The sequence below is a fragment of the Acomys minous genome (assembly GCF_964271855.1).
Source record: "Acomys minous genome assembly, chromosome: 3".
Lineage (NCBI taxonomy): Eukaryota > Metazoa > Chordata > Mammalia > Rodentia > Muridae > Acomys > Acomys minous.
The window spans coordinates 45,146,611-45,170,020 of NC_140485.1; the positions used below are offsets into that span (position 1 = coordinate 45,146,611).

General features: G+C 45.4%; 1 protein-coding gene across 1 annotated transcript; it reads left to right on the forward strand.

The window, feature by feature from the left end:
* The first annotated feature begins 675 nt into the window (after nt 1-675).
* On the forward strand, nt 676-3,173 carry FJX1 (four-jointed box kinase 1). Its single transcript, XM_084777294.1, has one exon. The coding sequence runs from the start codon at nt 952-954 to the stop codon at nt 2,305-2,307; it is 1,356 nt and encodes a 451-aa protein (XP_084633420.1). The 5' UTR covers nt 676-951; the 3' UTR covers nt 2,308-3,173.
* The last annotated feature ends 20,237 nt before the right edge of the window (nt 3,174-23,410 follow it).

Sequence of the window (23,410 nt, forward strand, 5' to 3'; positions counted from 1 at the left end):
TATATAACAACTGTTTTTAAAAGGAGGAAACCAAGTGGCATGTGACTAGGAGACCTGACAAGGATGGATTTCAACTTGCACAGCAAGGTTTCATTCTCGCACCCCTGGGAAAAGTCACAGAGGTCAACCTCACTGGCCTCAAGCCTGCAATGACCCATACTGGAGAGCTTGCTTTGGAGAAGGGTCATGGGTTCAAAGTCACTGGGTACTGATGGTTCCTCACTTCATTGGAGTCATACCCTCTAGGGCTCGAGTCACTCCCGCGAATTTACATAAGGCAGCGTGAATCACACCAAGTGAGGCTGCAAAAAGACCCGCCCTGAACCTTGCCCAACAGTGCCTGGACTGCGGGGGGGGGGGGGGGGGTGGCGGGGAGGGTGCCTATCTGAACTTTTCAGGAGATCAGACATAGTCCAAGAGAAGGGACTAGTCAATCATCCCCCTCCAACGAGAGCCCTGGACGCGCGGCTACTTCCGAGCCCTAGATTTGGTCTCTGCCCCTCCCGTTCCGACGCCCCCGCACGGATGTCGCCAACCCGGCTTCCTCCCCGCCCCGAGGTCCCGTACAGAACGTGGGGCCACCTCTAGCTCCTGGAAAGAACGGTTGCCGCTTTAAGGGGAAGAGGAAGGGAAGGGGCGGGGGAGTGGGGGGCGGGGAGAGGCGGCAGAGGAGGGGGAGGGGGATCCCCCCCTCGCTCCCACGTGGTCCGGGCGCCTGTGAATCGCGCCCGCCGGAGGGTCTCACAGCGAAATACAAAAGCAGCTGGGAAGCCACGGCAAGGCGAGTTCCCAGCGCCCCGGCAGAGCCCCGCAGCGCTCCGCCGCCGCGATGGGGCTCCGGCACCCGAAGCCCCGGAGCCAGCCAGCAGCCCGGCCCGCCTTGCCGCCCGCACCCAGGCACCCGGGCTTGGCTTGAAGCGGCGGCGGTGGCACTGGCGCGCCGGCAGGAGCATGAGGCGGAGGATGCGGGGCGCCGCCGCCGCCACCACCGGGCTCTGGCTGCTGGCGTTGGGCTCGCTGCTGACGCTGTGGGGAAGTCTTCTGCCACCACGGGCCGAACTGCCAGCCTCCCGGCTGCCCGAAGATCGACTCCCTCGGCACCCGACCCAGAGTGGCGGCCCCGCGCCCGAGCCGCGCTTCCCTCTGCCCCCGCCCCTAGCGTGGGACGCCCGCGGCGGCTCCCTGAAAACTTTCCGGGCGCTGCTCACCCTGGCGGCCGGCGCGGATAACCCGCCTGGGAGGCACCCGGAGGATCGCGGGCGGCACGTGCCAGCCCGGCTGCCCCGGTCAGAGGAGCGCACGGCGGTGCACGGGGGCGTCTTCTGGAGTCGCGGCCTGGAGGAGCAGGTGCCCCGGGGCTTTTCCGAAGCCCAGGCAGCAGGCTGGCTGGAGGTGGCGCGGGGTGCTCGGGTGGTGGCTCTGGATCGCGGGGGCTGCGGACGCAGTTCTAACCGCCTAGCCCGCTTTGCCGACGGCACTCGTGCCTGCGTACGCTATGGCATCAACCCCGAGCAGATCCAGGGCGAGGCCCTGTCTTACTACCTTGCGCGCCTGCTGGGCCTCCAGCGCCACGTGCCTCCGCTGGCACTGGCTCGAGTGGAGGCTCGGGGCGCGCAGTGGGTGCAGGTGCAGGAGGAGCTGCGCACCGCGCACTGGACCGAGGGCAGCGTGGTGAGCCTGACGCGCTGGCTACCTAACCTCACCGATGTGGTGGTGCCCGAGCCCTGGCGATCAGAGGATGGCCGTCTGCGGCCACTACGCGACGCCGGGGGCGAGCTGACCAACCTCAGCCGGGCTGAGCTGGTGGACCTGGTTCAATGGACCGATCTGATCCTCTTCGATTACCTTACGGCTAACTTCGACCGGCTCGTAAGCAATCTCTTCAGTTTGCAATGGGACCCACGCGTTATGCACCGCGCCACGAGCAACCTGCATCGAGGACCGGGAGGGGCGTTGGTCTTTCTGGACAATGAGGCAGGATTGGTGCACGGCTACCGGGTGGCCGGCATGTGGGACAAGTATAACGAACCGCTGTTACAGTCGGTGTGTGTATTCCGAGAGCGGACTGCTAGGCGCGTCTTAGAGCTGCACCGGGGTCAGGACGCGGCGGCCCGGTTGCTGCGCCTCTACAGCCGCCACGAACCTCGTTTCCCAGAGCTGGCGGAGCTCGCAGACCCCCACGCTCAGCTGCTACAGCGCCGCCTTGACTTCCTCGCCAAGCACATTTTGCACTGCAAGGCCAAGTACGGCCGCCGGCCCGGGGACTTAGTGGCACTCCGTGAAAGAGAGGGACTGGGGTATGAATGATAAGGGTTACTGCCTTCTCTGCCACTGCCTAGTACCAACCGGCCAACGCCCACCCAGTGGCCTGATTGCTAAGCTGTCTGAAACTTGTGTCTTACCCACTTGCCCCTTTCTTTTCATGCCAGGCTGTTTCCTTTCCAAGTTCTGGAAGGGCAAACTCACCGAGGCGAGAAGTGTAACATTCCCTCCACCTAGCTTATAAAAAGGATTTTTTTTTCTGTGCTTGTGTGGAGATTGGATCCGAAGAAACTGGCTGCTGGGGTTTGGCCCCCGAATGGCAGTCTCTGTGGGAGATGCAGTCCATTCTTGTCGCTCCCCCACCTCTTCCAAAAAAGGAAAACTTCCTTTGAGCCCTTGAACTAATTCAGCTATTTCCTACCAGACACAGCGACAGTGGCCCCAGAGCAGGCTGTGACAAGGCTTGGTGGAGCCCCTTTCCTGTGTTCTCCCTTTGTTCCAGCGCGCCGCGATGGTGAGATAACTGTTCCAATCTGAGGGACCGCTCTGGATAGGACAAAGAGCAAGACTTCCCCGCGCCCCCCCCCCCGAATCCCTAAACACCCTGGCAATTTGACCCATTCCCGAACTCCTGTCATTTGGGCCTGAAAACTATGAATTCAGGACTAGTTGTATGCAAAGTCAGTAATGAATTTCTTCCTGCTTCTTCCAACTGACCAAAATTTTGACAATGATGATGTTCACCAGAAGAAGAAAAAAATCAGTTTCATGCACTTTATTTTTATTTTTTAGTAAGAAAAGACTTTTTTATTTGACAGAATTTGCCTTTCTGTGTATATATGTGCATAAATTGTGGTGTAAATAGACTAAACAAACTTATATTTCAATAAAAGGGAGTTTAAAATTTAGAATTTAATTCTTGTGGTTTGATCTGATCTCATCTACTTTTGGAACAAGGGTTCAGTTTTCTCTGGCTAGTGGGTGTGCTTTTTTTTTTTTTTTAAACATAGGATGCAGATCCACCCCCTTTGTGGTTGTGGCTGAGAACTAAACAAAGGCCAGGGCAGGTTCTCTGTCTTCACTCAAATGAACCCGAGGACTGGAAATTTGAGTTCAGCCTAGAAGTGGAGAAAAGGAATAGGGAGAGATGAAAGGAAAATGCTCCATTTCCTAGCAAATAAAACTGATATGGAAGGATTTCCTTGTAATATATTCCTATATTAATCATGTGGTAAATATGATAGAACCAGATGTGCAGACTAAAACATGATAAATGCCCCCTTTTAAACTTAACTGCAGTCGGTCACGTGCTGCGGGGTTTTTTTTTTTCCAACGTTGTAATTACCGTGCAACACAGTGTGTGCAGATAATAAGCTAAGCACATATTGCAAACAGGTAGAGAGTGTTACAGATTAATTCTGCCTTTTAATCTCTGGCTTACATTCCACTGCATTCAAGAGATCCTAGTCTCCAGCATCTGGAGTTCTCTGGTGCTCTGTGGAAGTTGGGCTGCTTTGGGGTGGTAGCTGCATGTCCTCTCAAGGCACCCACTGGGACGAGAAAGGGCACAGTAAGTACTTTAGGACGCTTTGTATCATGGCCTTTGGGACACTTAAAATGTAGAAAAGTTTGAACTGGTATCTGGGCGCAAGTGACTTTGCCTATTACATTTTCATTTAACCGTCTTTTAATCCCAGCAACTTCTAGTTATAACCCTGATAGCTTTTTATTGGACTTGCATTTGTAAACCTAGAGTTTTATAGATGCGGAGAAAATATTAAATCTCCGTGGGTTCCCTTTAAGATAGTCCCACTGTAACACAGTGTGTAACTGAACTCTTTAACGCCACCCTTATGCTTTCAGTGCCTTATTCTGGCTTTAAGAAAGATATGGTGCATAAACTGGTGTAGACTAAATACAGAATGTGCTGATAATGGCAAATACATCTTCTTTCTAGACACGGTGAGACCTCTGATAATTACACTTTTGAAAAAGAGACATTTTTCATTTCCGATGATTAATAACTGCGAGGCTTACTGTTGAAGTTAATGGCGGCTGCTCCAAGAGAGGAGTAGATAGATATAAGGCCCCTGGCATTTTTTTTCCCTCGACACATTCAAGTGAGGGAAACAGCAAGCAGAAGTAAGTTAGGAGTTTCACAGGCCGCCCAGGAAGTGCGCCCTGCTCTGTCACACACAGCCTCCTTGGGCAAGTTCTGGGCCAACAGCATTCTAGACATTCTTCCTGTGCCTCAGCCCCAAGCCCAGACTTGACCATGAACAAGAAGCAGAGCATACTGTAAAGGGCTCTTCTCAGATTCTCTAGTGAAGCATATCTGCCCGTTGGCAAAATCCGCTTAATTGCATGGTAGCGTTGTTAAGGGAACCAAGGCTTAATTATAGACAAAGGGCTTTAACTGTTGGTATTCCTCGTCAGTAGGCTGGGGCATGGAAAGACCCATTAATATTGTGCTATGGCCAACAAATGCTCTTAGGGACAACCCATTTTTGAACTGGGGATGAATTGGAAAAAAAATAATAATGGGTTCTGCAGGGAACCCGTAACCCGAATTCTGTCCCTCACATATTTACCTTCAGCACGTCCTTTAACTTAGTTCCCTCATCTGTGAAATGGAGATTCAATCATAGCACGATGGGATTTAAATCTTAACATATAAAACATACACATAAGAAGCATAAAAAAAAAATCTCAATTCACATTTCTCTTTAAGAGGAAAAAGAAAATCTTTTCCCCTCATGCTCCAGGAGACTTCTACTTAAGCTCTTTATCAAAGCCAAATCTAGCTGTTTCCAAGGTCATGATCAGTTTTGACACATGGTGATAAATTAACTCAACAAAGTGTTTCTTGGGGACTCACTTCTAGCACTATGTAAAACATTGGTTCAGTCAGCCAAGGGCAGGGGTTTCAGCTCCACATGGTTTTAAGTGACTGTTTTCAGAAACCAGCACATCCCATGTACCAGGCAGCTGGGCTAAAATACATGAGAAAAAATTTAAAAGGGAGAAAAGAAAAAAAAAAGATGGATCATTGCAAATCCATCACCACTTCTGGAAAACATCAAAAAGTGATGAATCTTTGCAAGAACAATCCTCTTCCTAGTGTCTTCTGCCAAGAGAAAGTAGGCAGTTGACCTTTCTCCTTGGGTTTGACTGTTGATTAATTCACTCTGTCGGTGACATAGTTCTAAACCCTGTTAAGTATGCTCGCCCTCCTGTCTTCAAACCAGAGAGAAAAACAAATTATTTTAGCACGTCTTGACACTTCTCAGCCTTCTGACTACAGCTGTAGCTAGGAAAGACCTCTGAAACCTGGAAGCTGATGGTGTGAACTAAATGAGTAAATATTGACGATGTTCTCAGAAGAGTACCCGGCACATACGGGTGCCACAAAGGAGATTTATTGAAGTGGCAGCTCATTCGTCCTCTAAGTCAAATCCGAGATACTTTGAATGCCAGGCAAGATCCTCCCATAATCCAGTCTTATCATTGTAGTTATAAGAACACTCTACAGACTATAGAGTGTGAATGTCTAGTAAAAGACACCCAGAGCTCATGATTGTCACAGGACATCTGTTATCTAAGATGTCCTCTGTAATAGAGTCATCATAGGTACCTCCCTGTTTCCTTCAGGGAGCCTGTGGTTCTCTTTCTCATGTGGCCTGTCAGCTTCAGGGAGCAATGAGATGTGGACTTCTTCAGACTCCCAAGGTACCAGGAGTTATTTATGAGTCATGGGTGATCTGACCTTGGGTGCTAATTTGCCCCTCAGTGCACCCACCTCATCCTATACAGCCATTGATCCAAAGAGGATAAAAGCAGAGGAGTGTAAGAGATGGAGGAAAGAAAGTCCAGTGGCTCCAGAAGCACCAGAAGTGCTCCCGGAAGGACCGGCACATCATCTGCGGGGTGAGGTGACATAAAAACTCCACCAGTTACCAAAGGCAACTTAAGGGAAGGAGGGCTTATTTGGACCCCCAAGCCTTAGAGGGCAGTGTGTCATGGAAGAGGCGACATGGCTGGCGGCAAGAGGGTAAGGCAGTCAGGAAGCAGAGAGAGACGCAGCTGGTACTGGGAGCATCCTTTTTCCTCTATCTCAGCCCATAGAACCGTGTTGCCCACACTTAGGGTGGACCTTCCTTCTTCACAGACATGGCTAGAAGTTTGTCTCCTACATGGTTCTAGAGCTTGTCAAGTTGACACTTGATATTTACAGAAACAAATCACCTCCAAGCGTATTCTGATGAATAGCATTGAATGGAAAGGATTCTGGGAGTCAAAAGACCCAGGCTCCTTCTGGCTCCCTTTGTGAAAAATCATCCATCTCTCCAGTTCTCCTACATGGAAGAAGTTGTTTGATGAGACTGTTAGGGTCCAGAATCATAATAGGACATACTTTACATTGTGGCCTAGACACACAGATAGACAGACAGACAGACAGACAGACAGACAGACAGACACACACACACACACACACACACACACACACACACACACACACACAAATGAAACAAAAGTCTCATCAAACAGTCTGTGCTTTATTCAGTTGTTCTCTGCCCTTGCTCTACTTCCAAATGTTAACTGTGACCCTCTACATTGGTTTCCTAACTGATCAGAGGGATACAGCCTACACAACATGAAACGCCGGCTTAGCTTGTCTCCATGCTCCCTCCCAGCTCTCAAACTCTGGGGAAATTCCATTTACAACCAGTTTATAACCCACCACATTTCTGCCCCAAAGGGAACACAAATAGACTTCAGTTTTGTAGACTGAAAAGAAGACTAAAGGGCTTGGTTCAAAATGTAGTTGAGAGAACCACTCAACATCTTCCATAGGCTCTTTTCATAAATACTTCTAAATGGAGGAGGGAACTTTTAGTCTGCTGTAAGCATGTGTGAGTAAATAATACTTTGAAATTTGAAAACAAAAACAATAATTCCTTGCATCTCTGCCTGCACAAAGCCCAAGGACAGCTCAGGAGGACAGTTTCTTTTCTATGTATTCATAAAGATCAGATGTAAGAGTCATAATTTTTTAATGCGACTGTTTTACCAGTTTCTCTTTCTGTGTCCTGCTGTGGGGGAAACTGCATTAATAAACTATGTCTCAATGCTGCCTAGCTGGATTTTTTTTTCTCTGCAGGACTCCACCAAATATAGCAAAGGAATGCTTATTTTATTTATCTTTCAACTTTATTTCCATTTCAGATATGTCTTCTTGGCACTTTAGAATTTTCTCTCTTAATAGCACTTTACTTTTTGTTTTTTTGGTAGGAGAATAGAGAACTAATTGTTTATTGAGGAAACAACCACAAAAAAATTATCTTGTCCCCCTTTCTTGGGTGCTGTATGGTAGTATCTTTTATGGTTTTAATAGTTATTTTATTTCCTATCCAGAAAAGTTAAGTAGCTTATAGAGCTGTCGTTTTTCTAGTACCAACATACAGATTTTACTCTGCTGAGAAATTATGGGTTATAATAGAAACCTGTCATTTTTGAGCCAGTGGCTCTATATTCTACAGCTGTCTCTGCTTACAGCTCATAGCTTCCTGGCAATGACTTTTTCTTTAATGTCCATTAAAGACTGTTCCATGCTACAAATGGCCTGGAAAGGTAATATTAAGAGACTGACCACAGCCTTGATTTTTTTTTCTTTTAACTTGTAAACATGTATGTGTAACATAAAATTGCAATTTTAATCATTTTAATTGTATACTTTATGGCATTATGCATACTCACAAACTTGTGCGACCATACCACTGCCTCTAGAATTTTCCCATCAATCTCCAAAACAATAATAAAATTAAAACCACGAAGCAGTAACTCTTCACCCCACCCCTGCCTCTGGCTTCCAATCCCCTTTCTGTCTGTATAAAACTACCTGTGCCGGCCGGTTCCCTTCAGTGCAATTACCTGGGTTTTGCTCTGTTTTTCTTTTACACCATGGCCACCGCCTTATTCGTGGAGGCAACATGATAAAAGTAAGGCGCTAGTTTGAGAACAGGTTGTACTGTATTTGAATCTCATCTCCACCCCGTGATAGCCCTGGAAGTTGAGTCAAATTGAGGACCTCCTTAGTTCCCTCTGGAAAAACCATGGGAAGGTGAAAGTATCTCTAGCACCCTTTTCACCTCTAGGAAAACACCGCTGTATATGCTGACCACGCATATGGGGGATACTATATCTGGCTTCCAGTCTCATGTCTCTACCTGTGGAGCAGATAACCGTTAAACTTTCTAGTCCTGGGCCATAAGCTGAGCACTGTGGGGTCAAGGGTGACCCAGAGAGGAAATGGATCTGCATTTGTGGAGCTTAGAATATCCAGTGAAAATGGAAAGTTATCTAGCAGAAATCACATGTGATAAGCAAATCAGAGTAACGTGTAACAGGACCTTGTATTGTGACTTTTGAAGCTGACTTAAGGAAAGTCAAGGAATATTGACAATTTGGCCTTGGTTTTTATTTGTTTGTTTGTTTGGTTGGTTGGTTGGTTGGTTTTGATTTTTTTTTCCAGGCAGGCTTTCTCTGTGTATCCCTGGCTGTCCTGGACTCACTTTGTAAACCACAGAGATTCACCTGCCTCTGCCTCTGTTTCTCCCAGTGTTGTGAGTACAGGCGTGCGCCAGCACATGGGGCTAATTTGGCCTTGTTTTGTTCATTGAAATTCAGGGCAATATTGGCAGGAGGAGTACAATATGGAGATTTTCATAGTAATCTCCCCCCCAAACAATTTGTGGCTGTTCTAGGGAGCAGACTACTGAAGGTGGTGGCTTCTGCTGCTTTTCTTTGGAGGCCAAGGGAGCCCTAAATTTGTAGTTTAAGTTTCTCCAGTAGATTTTATTTGTTGTCTGCAACATGTCATACGTCTAAATATTAATCTTCCTGAGGTTGGGTGCATGGGGAGGGCATGGCAGGAATTAATATCAGGGGGAAATTAGGTCTGTCAATAATATTAATAGCTATTTTTTTCTGCTGACTGCGTATTAACAAGCAAGGCTTTGTTTCACATCACACAAAACCCTGAGGATTAGCAGTGAGTGGATATTTGTTCTACAGATTGGAAAGGAAGGTTCAGACGAAGTAAGTCAAGTGTATCTTTGGCTGGATGAGGTGGGTTATGTCTTAAAGACAAGTCTCTCCCATACCAAATGCTTGTTTTCCTCTTCCCTTTGTCCCCCCCCCAGCTTTTCAATTGGTCTTTAAAAACGGTGTTCATACCCAGGCCTTCTCTTTGCTGTCCTTCAGTTCCACTGTGATGTGTTTCTATATATGGGCTGTTGCCTTTGCTTTCTTGGTAGAAAAATTACGTGTTTCTCAAATCTAAAATTTTCTCTTTTTCTGATTTTTTTCCTCAGTCTAAACAAATTCTGAGTCATTGTCTCCCCAATTACTACTTTTTTTTTCTTACTCTATTATCTTCTTCTGAAAATATGATTGGACATACATTAAGTTGTCTTTCTATCCTCAATGGCCCAAATGATTTCATACCTTTTCCATCTCTATCTTTCTGTGATACCCACTGGGTGTGAAGCCCTTTCTTAAAAAAGATGGATTGATTTATTTGTTATTTATATGGCATTCTGCTCACACGTGTGCCTGCATTCCAGAAGATCTGTCTCTATCCATGAGTTCTCTCTCCAACCATCAAAGTTACTGTGAGATCCATCTATTTCAACTCAAAGACATTGTTTTGTTTTTTTTTTAAACAGGACATCCTGGTCACTTTTTAAATGTTTTCTTTTCTTTCGTTTTCAAGACTTTCTTTCATGGATTCGATCATCACAAGTTTATATCTGCTTGTTCCAGTGTCTGAGGTTCTGGCGTGAGCTGATCTTGCTGACTTTCAGAGTCACCACATAAAACTCAGGGCACTGAGTCAAGTTTAGGCTTTAGGTATTCAGTGATTCAATTTCTCATATAAATATGATACACCCAATATTAGGATATACTTATCTTTAAAATCATGTGTTATGTTTCTGACATGCAAAGTTAGCTGGCACTCCCGTTCATTCTCTTAAATAACACAACTGATGCTTAGAGACTCTGTGCTTTGTGCTGTTGGGCCATAAATTCGCGCTCAGGGAGATTTTATCCCTGAGACATTTCTTTTGTTTGGACTGAAGGTGAGTACTTTCTCAAAATGTTTTCACTTCGTGAGTCAGGATCCCCAGGGTTAAAACAAGAACTTGGCCGTTAAAATCTTTCACCTGTAGTCCAGGCTGGCCTCAAACTCGTGATCCTCCTGCCTCTGCCTCCTTCAGCAAATCCTACCGGTGTGCGCCACCACAACCGGCAAGATCAAAAACTCAAATGACACCACATGTTGGCGAGGATGTGGAGAGAGAGGAACACTCCTTCACTGCTGGTGGCAATGCAAACTAGTACAACCACTTTGGAAAGCTATCTGGCGTTTTCTCAGAAAAATGGGAATAGGGCTTCCTCAAGACCCAGCTATCCCACTCCTTGGAATATACCCAGAAAATGCTCGAACACACAACAGGGACATATGCTCAACCATGTTCATAGCTGCTTTATACACAATAGCCAGAACATGGAAACAGCCTAAGTGTCCCTCAGTAGAAGAATGGACTAAGAAACTATGGTACATTTACACTATGGAGTATTACTCAGCTATTAAAAACGAGGAATTCCCGAAATTTGTGGACAAATGGATTGACCTAGAAATTATCATAATGAGTGAGTTCACCCAGAAGCAAAAAGAGACAAACGGTATATACTCACTTATATCAAAACACTAGTCCAAGGGATACGTCCCATGAAAAACCTTACTTACCAAGAAAGTGGGTCAGAGGAGAGGACATCCTATTGAGACTTTAGGCGAGAGTAGCATGGAAGAATGGGGAAATAACAGGACCCACAGGGTCCTGGAAACCTACAAGAAGAACTTTATGACAGGCAGATCTGGGTCCTGGGGTCCTCCTCAAACTAAGGCACCAGCCAAGGAGAAATAGGCAGTAAACTTCGAACCCCTACCAAGACCTAGCCGACGAACACGATATTCTCCACTGTTGAGTGGAGAGTGAGATCTGATTCTCACGTGAACTCTGGTGCCCCTTTTCTGACCATGTCCCCTGGATGGGGAGGCCTGGTGGCACTCAGAAGAAGGATAGCAAGTTACCAAGAAGAGACTCAATAATCTTAGAGCATACATAGGGGGAAGAAGTCTCCCTCAATCACAGACATAGGGGAGGGGAGAAGGGGGGAAGTGGGAGGGAGGGAAGAATGGGAGGAAACAGGGGAAGGGCTAACAATCAAGATGTAATATGAATAAATTAATTAAAAAAAAAAAAAGAAAAAAAAATCTTTCACCTGGTAGTTGAAGTCCAAGCAAGTAAGAGAGCTCTAAATAACAAACAAAGAGGAATCACAGAGGGAGGGAGGGTGTGAGGGAGGGAGCTGGGAGGTTGGAGGGTGATGGGGTGGGGATGCTGGGAGGGAGAAGGGCAAAGACTTTTTCCCAAGCCAGAGTCCAGGTAAGACAAGCAGACAAACACTCCTTTTGTGTGATGTTAGCTTTCTCCTTTGAGTGTCTTGGCTTTTGGAGGGTCTCAGACAAGTCTAATTTTCCCTCTAGCTGGGGCACATTAAATCCAATCTGCACAACACACACACACACACACACACACACACACACACACACACACACACACACACACCAGACCCATTTTCACTTCACATTTATCACTACGCCTTTGGTTCTCTCTTTGTTTTGAGGCCCTGGGGATTATTCTACATTTTTATGAGTTGAGCTCTGCATTTAAAAAGATGTTTGTTATATTTTATAAAACATTTATAGGTGTTTTACAAAGGAAAGGTTTTTAGGTCATGCCATTTGTCTTATCGCCAGAAACAACGTCCACCTAGGCACCTCCTAAACCTTGCTATCAAATCCCTGCTTGCCACAGGCTGGTCCTTGCTTGAAGATTAGATGCCCTATTTGGTTATTCCAAGATTTCCCCCCTCCCCCCTCCCGTCACAGAGACATTTACTTTAATAGGATTTGACCTGAAGTAATCCATGAAACAAGTGACCTGGGAGTCAATAACAAATTCTGTTCTGTTTGCCACTAGCAAGTCTGAGATATAAAACAGGAAGATGATTAAAAGGAAAAGAAAAAAAGGTAAGAGTGGGAACCAAGAAGACAAAAAGGAGTCCACGTGGAAGAGCCACCCAAGGTGCAGCCTTTGCCTCTGGTGCGTACAACCCTCAGCTTGACCTTCAGCCAGCATCAGGGCTCACAAGATGATGCCTCAGCGCAGAGGAAAGAGCTATTGCCTCAGCAGGTTATGTCTAGGATTAAAGGAAGGTCAAGTAACTCCAGGGAAAATGAGTTGTCACGTACAGCCAGCTTCCTGCTTCTGCCACAGCTCCCGGTGATGCAAAACCCAGCCCCCTCCACTTGATCTTTGGCCCCTCATGACACTGGAGACCACACTTTGCCAACCTCTCAAAGAAAACAAAGCCACTGTCGTAGCATATTGATTCTCAGCCTTGCATTTCCAGAGGCAGAACATACACCTTCATCATTTTGTGAGCCCCTCTCTAGTGACCTATTAGCAAAAATAAAAAAAAATGCTAATGAATGAAGAGGTTAAGCATCTTGGACTTCACAAGGCATTGAGCTAATAAAAAGTTCAAAAAATGAAAAATGTTGCTGTGTGGCCCTCTCCTTCTCCACCTGTGTAGTTGGTGCTTGTCCAAAGTCTCTCTGTAATGTCATACTCATGACCCTGCTCCACATAAAGTTTGTGTCTTTCCTGACACTATGACCCTGTACACAGGACTAGTGCACTAAAAGTTATTATAATAATTCTGAAGTCGAAACTCAGAAGTTGAAAAGTTGATGCTCAGTGTGAAATCCCTATTGAGTTCTTTTTCAAGGAATACTTAATGGCCCGGGTGTGTTCTGGAGATACCAACACAGTCATGTTGGCTGTGACACTATTGAAATAACAGTTATTTCACTTAACCAATGTCTATGGCCCTGAATGATCAAAGTATCTTTTTTCCTACTTTGCCATCCACTGCAAGCTCCTTTGTTGAGCAGTTCCCCTACACTGTCCAATGATGGAACACCTAATCTGCTACCACTCTGAGGATTCTCGTGGACAGTGCCCTTGCACAAAAAATAAAAAATAAGTTTTAGTTTCTCCTTTTACAATTTGAACAGTGTCTCCTGCATATGAGATGCAACAGGACAGATCTGTAGAACAGTGGCGCTGTCATCCTAAACGCTTTGCTGTCTGCTTTGTCCACAGTCTTCATTTATTGGGCAATTACACAACGAGCTTATCTGTTCATGACCCATGTATCTCCCATATGCTTGCCTTGGGCCAAACACTGTGTTAGGTGGCGGAGATAAGTGAGTTAACTAGGAAGACATGGTTTCTAATCTTCCGGAGTGTGAGATCTGGTAGAGGTGACAGACATTAAGCAAATCATTACTGTAATAAATGGAATGACAGGAAAATACATGGCCATTGTAAGAGCGCTAATAGGGGACAACCTCACATTGGAGGTTGAAAGACATGGCATTTAAACAAAGACCAGAGCAATGAACAAAAGTCAACCAACACAGAGGGGAAAAGTGGGAGGGGAGAGCTTTTCAATCAGAAATAACTTGTCTCAGAGCTTGGTAGAAGGCACCTGCTTTTGAGATACAAAAGAAGGCCAGAAAGGGGATCAGAAGGGGAACTACAGAACTCAAGGCTGCAAAAAAAACAGGCACCTCTTAAGTGCCAGGCACAGAGGGCAGGATATGATGACATCATGTTCCTTGTCTGCCCAGGATACCCTGGAGTATAGTGATGAAAGGCTGTGTTCTAGAGAAAGCACCTTTGGTATCAAGCCCCGCCCCCTTCCATTTTCTAGATCTGTTCCCTGGTCCTCAATATCTTTGTCTGAAAATAGGAATGCCAACAAAACTACCCTTATTAAGTTGTGATGGTTGATCTTAAGTGTTAAATTGACAGAATCCAGAGTAATCATGGAAACGAAACCCCTGTCTGTGTCTACAAGGGCATTTCTAGTCCCACCCTGAAAGTTGGTGACCATTCCATGGGCTGGGGCCCTGGACTAAATAAAGAAGGGGTAAGTGAGCAGAGCAGCAACAGTCATCTCTCTCCTATTCTTGGCTGCTGATGTAATGAGACAAACTTCCTGTCACTCCTACTGCTATGAATTCCCTGATGTGATGGCCTGTACCGTCAGACTATGAGCCAAAATAAACCCTTCCTTCCTAACGTCCCTTTTGTCCTGTATTTGGTCACAGCATTGAGAAGAATAACTAATGTATAAGTTATTCAAGCCAAGACATGAAAAGCTCTTAGCACAACACCTAACACAGAGGAAGAGCTCAAGAAACATCAGGAATTGATCCCCATGATGCAACACAGGAGACTTAAGAACAGGAGGATTGGGCTGGAGAGATGGTTCAGCAGTTAAGAGCACTGGCTGCTCTTCCAAAAGACTTAAGTCCAATTCCCAGCATCCACATGGCAGCTCACAACTCTCTGTAACTCCAAGATCTGACACCCTCACACAGATATACATGCAGGCAAAACACCAATAAGCATAAAATAAAAATAAAAATAAATTATTTTTTAAAAAACAGAACAGGAAGATTAAGTGGCCTCTTTTCCAGCCATGTCCACCATTTCAAATGTGGCTGCATGACAAAATGTTCTTTTAGAATAACAAGCTTATTTCAGAACATTGATACTGTGCTGTTGTCGCCTGTGCATTGCTGCTCAAGAGAAGCTTGCCCCGTTGTGCCCTCAAGTCCCTGCTGCCACCAATATCAGACATATTCCATGTGTCTTAGTCCAGCGGGGGAGGGTATTACTACTTTTTCTTCCTTGTACCATTTTCTTAGTAGATTTCTCCCCAAAGGAGGAAAGCCGTTAAAAAGTTGCTGCAGCCACCACACAGGAACAAAGAAATGAGGCCATCACCTATAGCACTGTTGCAAGCAAGACAAATCAGAGAAAGAAAAAAAAAAAAAAAGAATGAACGGGAGAGATGAAACCCGGAGAATGGACCACAGTGAGGAGTGGAAGGGAAAGGCCGCTTCAACCAGCCAAGGCCCTGGGAGGCCCAGCTGGGCTCCTGACAGCTTTACAAAGGACCTTCCCTGTGGTTAGGTGGTTAGTCAGTGCCTGCAGAAATGTGCAGGGGCCTGCTTGGAAACAAATCATCCTATGATGCCATCCCAAGATTATAGAGCCCTGGGGATTCTGGGGCGCTGTCATCAAAGCCATCAGTGCGTTAATCACCCTGGGCAAGAGTGAGAGAAATTGGAGTTGAAAGGGCCCAATTAAGTTCTTAAGGCTTTCCCCAGGGGACACCTCTTGGTGACGGCTTTGCAGAGGGTATGTCATGAGCTCAGTAAACTGGGGAGCATTCACCTTATCATCGCCACATCTTCCCCGGAGGTCATCCTCTCCTGCAGTCTGACAGCTATGGGGTCTTTCATATAATGGCTGCCCATACCTTCTGTTGAAGGCTGTATGCGTGGGAGACTTTCATAGAAAGGAACCACCAAACATTCTCCACCGTGTGAACTAAGGGTGAGAGTGAACACTTGCCACAGTTGTGACCACCAGCATCCATTTCTTCCAGATATGCAGATTGCCTGGGAGGACCCAGTTGTGACTCTACAGGATGCCTGAGTCTAGTTGCTCCCAGGAGGATATGGACTAAATCCCACCAATTGCATTGCCTCTTCTAAGACTTTGTGTCTGAACTATGAGGCAGTTGCCAGGGCTAGAGAGTCCCTACTATTATAAGTCGGGGTGGCTGCCTGGGGCCTGTCTGTTTCAAGCCACTTGATACAAACGTCCTTCTAAGCCTGTGATTGGTCCATTTCCTGCCACTATATTTCCACATTCCTCGTTGTTTGCAGGGCTTGGTTTGTTGCTACATGTTCCTGGTTCAGCAGGTAAAGGCACTTACCTCCAAGCCTGATGATCCGAATCCAGTTTCCGGGAGCCACATGTGCACATACACTAAATAAATGTCTTTTTTTTTTTTTAAGTTCAAGATTTACTATAGTGACTCACACTTGGGATCTCAACACACTGAAAACAGAAGCAAAGGGCTGGCATACTTTGAGGCCAGCCTGGGCTACATAAGAAGACCTTGGAGGTGATGAAAGATAATGAAAGAAAGAAAGAAAGAAAGAAAGAAAGAAAGAAAGAAAGAAAGAAAGGAAGAAAGAGGGGGCATGAATAAAAGTGATAAAGTTAGTTATAGCTGCACATACCTAAAATTCCAGTACCCAGGAAGCTGAGACAGGAGGATTGTGAGTTCAAGGCTGGTCTGAACTGAGACCCTATCTGAATGAATGAATGAATGAATGAATGAATGAGCACTTCCATAATAGTGGGTATTTTATCTAATCTGTTTGTTCTTTGTCACTATAGTTACAGAGCCAAGAAAGGAAGATCTCCCTCTCCCCTTATGCTTAATAGTTTGTTGGGCGTCGCCCTCTCCAGTGCCCACTCTCACTTCTCAGTGACACGCTGCAAAAGCAGGTATAGTAGCTTAATGGACTCCCTTGTACCCAGCAGTGTACCGTGTAGGTCGAGGTGAGAGCACCTGACTGGTACTGTTTGCCAGTGTCCACGGTGCAGGCACTCCCGCGTGAGTAACACCACTGGGAGGTCTCCTGACTGCAGACCTGGGGACACACACACAAGCAGCTCTGAGCCGAGCCATTGTGATCTGGCTCGCATGCAACACTACCTCTCTACCTCTACCTACAGCAGGGGCACGTACAGGCAAAGCAGACTAGTGAAGATGATGGCCTTGCTTACATATTTTACATCCTGTCGAGTACCATGTTAGGCAGGACCTAAGTGAGAGATACAAGTTTTGTCCCTATTTCATAGATCAGGAAAGAGAAGCAGGAAGAAAATAAGAACCTGTTCAAAGGTTAAAACATGGAAGTTGGAGTGCTGTAATTTGAGCCCTGGTAACTGACTCCAGAGGTGACTCACTTAATCATGACACTGCTGATAGATAGGATCAGATTAGGAAAGGCTTCTGGCTTCCAGAATGTGGGAGGTGGCATCAGACTCAAACATCTTGACAGCGGTGACACTGCCAGTTGTTCCCAGGAAAGCTCAGCATAGATGCTTTCTAATTGAGTGTAAATTTTATATTCTGTACATACACTCTGATTATTTATATCTCACCTAAAATTTTTTTTAAAAATGGAAATAGCATGAAACAGTAATACCTAATAATTATAGAGTGTACACTGTGTATCATACATCAATATTTAAACATGGTGGAGGGGTCTCACTTTGTAGACCTAAATGGTTTCATGCCCTCAAACTCCGGATCCACCCGCCTCAGACCCCACATGTTAAAATTGCAAGTGTAGACCACCAAACCCAGGTGAATAAAACTCCACTGTGTGTATGTGTCACGTTTTCAGTACCTACCCATCCGTCGATGGATCTCTATAGTGGCTCCTTTTTTGAATAATATATGCATCACTGTGCTATGCAAATCTAGATAAGGGCAAGAGGAAAACCAGTCACAGCAAGGGTAAGTAATTTGCCTCCCCAACCATACTTAATCAGCGTGGAGACAAACCCCAGTCCATTTGCTGCCAAACCCTGGGATCTCTACGTTACACTCAGTGACTTCCAATACTGCAGCCAAAAGTGATTTTCCTAGAAAGCCCTGACCGAACATCTTATGAAGATACCTCTGCCAGGTGACCACTGAACAACTGCAACTGCACAGTTCGGAGGACTCTCTGCTAACTTTCCACCATCGGCTTGTGGTTCCCGAAGTTAGCGCCTTTCTTCGAGCAGCTCACCTCTGCTAAGAGCAGCAACAGGTTCGAAGTAACAGCAGATAGTGAGCTCGGTCTCTGAAGATCTTTCTGATCTTCTGCAACTTCCCGCTGGAGACCAGACTGAATAGGCCAGGCCGACGATCACCAGTGTCTGTAAAGCAGAAGCCAACTTTTGCTGTCACATGCATACATAGGTGACCCAGCTTGACTGCCTTGACAGGTGTGATGTGGATGAGGTGTTCCTGTTATTGGTTATAATGAGACTTCTCAGTGTCTGTCAGTTACGGAACAATTGATGTCATCAAGTGACTGGCAGCTTCCTGGCTAACTTGCTGCTCAAAGACGGGGCTGTGGAAGCATCAAACACTCTGAAGGAGTCGTTGAAGCCGGATCCTGAGGGGTTAACATACCCTCCTCGGCAGTGCCTGCCTTAGCTCTTCCAGCAGAGAAGGGAGGAGGTGGGCTGGGGGTGGGATAAGTGTCACAGTCAGACACATATCTATAGCAGAACAGTTTTAAACCATACTGCTGCCTGTCCTGGCATTATTTTCTCCTGCACTGGCAATCTGTCACCTGTAACTGGGAGGAGAGGTAGGCGTCAGAGAGCCCAGATGAGTGAGTACCAAACTCTTGGTTTTATGATGCTGCCTTCTAGGTCCTTGAGCTAATTAAACTGGATAGTCTAGCAAAAATGCCAGAAAACCCCTACGAGGTACTTTTCAACATCACTTCTAATCCGAATAATATACACAAAAGGAATCCAGCCTCAGAAAATTAAAAATATCTCAACATTGAATTGCTGTATAATCAGCAATCTCTCATCTAGGTATGTATCCAAAAGAATTACAAGCCAGGATTTGAGCAGATGCTTGTACGTTGATCCCATAGCAACATCGTTCACAACAGCTAAAAGGTGGAAGTAACCAAAATGCCCACAGCAGATGAAAGGGTGAACAAAATACGACACACACATGCAACACAGCACCATTCAGCTTTAAGAACAGAATGTCTGGCAAATTGTGGAGACATTATGAAATAACCCAAGTACAAGACAACAGATAAAGGCAAGGTATGTGGCACATTACTGTGCTCATAGAACTTGGGTAGATGATGCAGAAAAATGGAGAGTTCAGGTCCAACTTGGGCTACCTAGTGAGCTCCAGGACAGCCTGGGCTAAAAAGTGATAAGCTGTCTCAAAACACCAGGAAAGAAAACGACAAATATGACTTGAGAATCCTTTATCTGAAATGCTAGATGTGGATTTTTAATTTGGGGAAAATATTTGTAGATGGGTAGACAGAAAGACAGACAGACAGATCGACAGACAGATGGAATGATATTCCTTGGAGATGAGATGGACACATGAGACTAAATTTCAATTCTGTTTCCTATGTCCCTATACACACAGCTTAGAGATAAGTTTACACAATTTTCATAATTTTGAGTGTTAAATGAAGTTTCTTGGTGTACAATTTTCCACTTGTGGCATCACATTGGTACTCAGAAAGTTTCAGGCTTTTGAACATTTCAGAGACTAGATTTTTTAGATTAGGGATGTCCAGCCCACTTTCTGTGCTCCTGTATCTGTGAGGTGAGTAGTTTAGCCGGGCTCACAGAGACAGAAAGTATAGAGGCAGTGGCCAGGAGATGGACAGTTATAACTTGATGGGCACAGGGCTTCCATCTGGGATGCAGGAAAAGTTTTAAGGACAAACGCTGCTGACAAGTATCCAATGATGAGTGCGGCCATAAGGCCGCTGCACTCAACAATGGTCCACAACTATATGTTCTGCAAATTTTACAGCATTAAGAAAAGACCTAGCATAGTGTGCAAAACTGAGTCCCTCCGAAGCGTAAGCCAGATAAAAGACAGGGTGGGTATTCATTCGTGACATCATCTTTTACATGGCCTACCGGCATTAGCTAACTGTGCACGCTTGACTCTCTCCTTGCTCTTCAGGGAAATATCATCAGCTTGTTTTGACGGGAGAGGAAATCCAACTTCAGAGAAGGAGAGTAAGTTGGCCAGATTCCAACGCAGTGGTAGGGGGAGGTTGTAAACCCTGGACTGTCATCCAGTGCCGTGTGATTTACATACTCCCGAAAGCAGAACACTCATTACCTTCTCAGGGTGTTCATACAACAGTCAGATGAAACCATGCCGCCCTCCTTCCCGAAACATGGAAGAGTTGAACGCAGAAATATGTCAGAAGTCATCAGAGGAAGGCAAGTTGTAATTAACAGAAATAAATGTAGCCTGCCCTGATAATAGCTCAATGAAGAGACCTGGAGAGATGCCCTGATGTCGATGCAACCGTTACGTCCTGTGCAGAGTTGCTTTTTGGTGAACCAGAATCCCAGGCTTTGTGACATTCTGTTGCATCCAAGAGAGCCATGCCTTCACTACATTGCTAAAAAAAAAAAATCACCAGCCACAGATTAGTTTCTTAAAGGCCATTGGAATAGATGGCTTGCCCCAGCCAGGTGTCTCCCTTGGTTGGTAAGGGATGATGCTGGGTCATTCCCGTTATATCCTGCTCACAGAGCAAAAGATCTTGAGACTGTATGTATCCCCAGCTAGTGGTGTGGCCTTAACACCATATCACGCCGTGCCTCGGACAGCAGCTCAACAAAGTGTCTGAGGTCATGGGCTCAGGGGCCTAGCCTCACAGGCACACATTCTGGCTCTACCACTCATTGGTTATATGACCTTGAGCAAGTGACTTCACTTTCGTGTACGTTACGTTTTTGCTTGGCTGATATGGAGACAACAATAGAACATAACTTCTAGGTTGTTGTGAAATCTGACTGCAGTAATGAATAAAAACACTGCTCAGCATGGCATCGAAATAAAAAGAAACACATAACGTGGATTAATCATGGTTATTCATTTTTCTGCGTATATTGTTGCATATCATCCCTCAAATTCTAAAGATATGAAGGGGGGGGAAGGTCTGAGACCCCTTCTCTTCGGAACTACAGCCACTACCACATCAGGTAGGGACTGGGAGATGAGGAAAGGTGGCTTTGAACCAAGTATAAGCATCACACATTCTCCTCTGGTACCAATTACTGTGATAAATTGAAGGTGACAAGTTATTTTATGACATAAATGCAAATCAGCATTCACTTCACTGTTATTTTCCAATGCCCTGGCACTTTAATGGTCCCCATAAGTTTGCTTCACTTGCAGCAAGTATCGGTGTGTTCTCAGTCAGCCGAAGAATTTATTTTTAGGTGGGGAGTGCAATGAACTGAGCCCACCGGCTGACTTAGAAAAACGATCACATTCCCATCCACAAATTATTCACAAAGCTAGTTAGCATCTGAGCCTTTGTTGGGGAAAATAACGCAATAAATAGAGATGTGTCAAGGGGGCTTGTTACCACCTGCCAGACTCAACCCTCTAAATATTAGGCGTTCACACATTTGTGGTCTGTGCTTGTTTATATGTGCTTCTTAGACAAACAATAAAGTTTTCCGTAAATGTAGAAGACTCTGCAAGTGACAAGGAGTTGAGACCTTTTCCTCTTCAACCAAATGCTGCCAAGAAAAGAGCATAGCGTCCTGTCTGTTGTGCCCAGAAAGCTGCTGCAGCAAGCTGCTTACTGCAATTCGAAAGGAGACAAAAAGGAAAGACCACTATTTGTTTACTTCTCCCCCCCACTGAAGCTGATTTCTTATTCTAGCAGTTCCACTGGCCTATCATCTCTTCTTTTTTTATGCTAATGGTAGAGAAAACAAACCACACACACACACACACACACACACACACACACACACACACACACATACACACAGAGAGAGACAGAGACAGAGACAGAGAGACAGAAAAGCAGACAGAGACAGAGATAGAGAGATAGAGCAGACAAAATCAAAGGAGTAGACAGCAATCGTCACTGTAAACAGGACTCACCTGCCACTCTTCTGCACAGTACCATTAACAGACAGTGGAAGCTGTTAAGTACGCAGTCTAATTAATTTAAAATACAACTTCAGAGAGACAACCCCTAATTGTTAAAAGTGCCTTTATTAGAGCATAAAGATAATCACAGAATTAAGTCATTAAGAATCATAACAAGGAAACTGGTGCACAAACTGGAATGCGATCCCCAGTGTCACCCTGTCTGCTGCTGCGACTTTGGGCACCATTCAATTCACTTGTTTATTAGCCAAATATTTAGGGAAGGCTTCCTCCTGCGAGACACCTGAGAGAAGATCTACAAGCAGGTGGCTTGTTTTAAGAATTTATTTATTTATTTATTTATTTATTTTGCTTACAAGGGATGGGATAACAATTGAGATGTAATATGGATAAATTAATAAAATATATTTTTAAAAAGAATAGTTTTTGCTTTATTCCTAGAATTGTTACTTGTACATACGTGTGTGAGTGTGTGCGTGTGTGAAGCTTTTTATTTGTGAGATGAAATCAACGTGCAAGGGCAGAGAAGGCTGAGTGTAGGAAGTGTCAGTGGAAACATTTTTATGCACACCACAGAACAGGGAGACTTGCTATCAACACCTTTCCTTAAGTGCATTGCATTAAGCATTCCGTCTGACAAGGTGCCACTTGGAGACACAGTCTCTCCCCTCCTCCACCTCGGAACTTGACATTGCTTTACCTCAAATGTTTAATTCCCCATTGTTTGAAATAAAATGCTATGCAAAACATGTGTTACCATTGATGCAAGAATCAGCAGCGCGTATAGAGAGTGCTGAAGGCAAGACGTATGGATGAGCCTTTGGTAGCCAGGTACAGGCAAGACCAAGAAAAAAGTGCCCTCTCCCACCCCCACGCAAGAAATGCTTCCAACAGAAAGTTCTTCCATAGCCATTGAGCAGTGGCGCATTTGCCACCTCCAAACTCGTCCTTTTGCCCAGAGACCATGAGCCTGCTCGACCATCACCTCATCGACTGTGTAAAGCAGTCATTTTCTTCCCTATGGAATATTTGCAGGGTTAAACTCTACATTTGAGAGTTTCCATGAAAAGAGCATGCTATTGTGATCCCTGAGAGACAAGAGCCAGGGGGCTCCCTTTCACACTAGACACGTTCAGCTAGAAAATATCTATGAAAGCCAGCTACAAATTCAGTTCCACTACTAGGTCTGTGCCCAGGTCACAAAAGGCATATGCTAGAATATTTGTAACGCCCCTGTTTATGATAGTCTTATACCCCAAAAGACCCAAATACCCAACACTACAATAGAATGTTACAGGCCATGAAGAACAACACCCAGCATGGACAAATTTTACCTCCAGTGTCGAGAGAAGGAAAGCAGAGACAAGAGGAC

What these genes read in the sequence shown, in the direction of transcription:
- FJX1 (XM_084777294.1), top strand. Translation starts at nt 952, where the DNA reads ATGAGGCGGAGGATGCGGGGCGCCGCCGCCGCCACCACCGGGCTCTGG.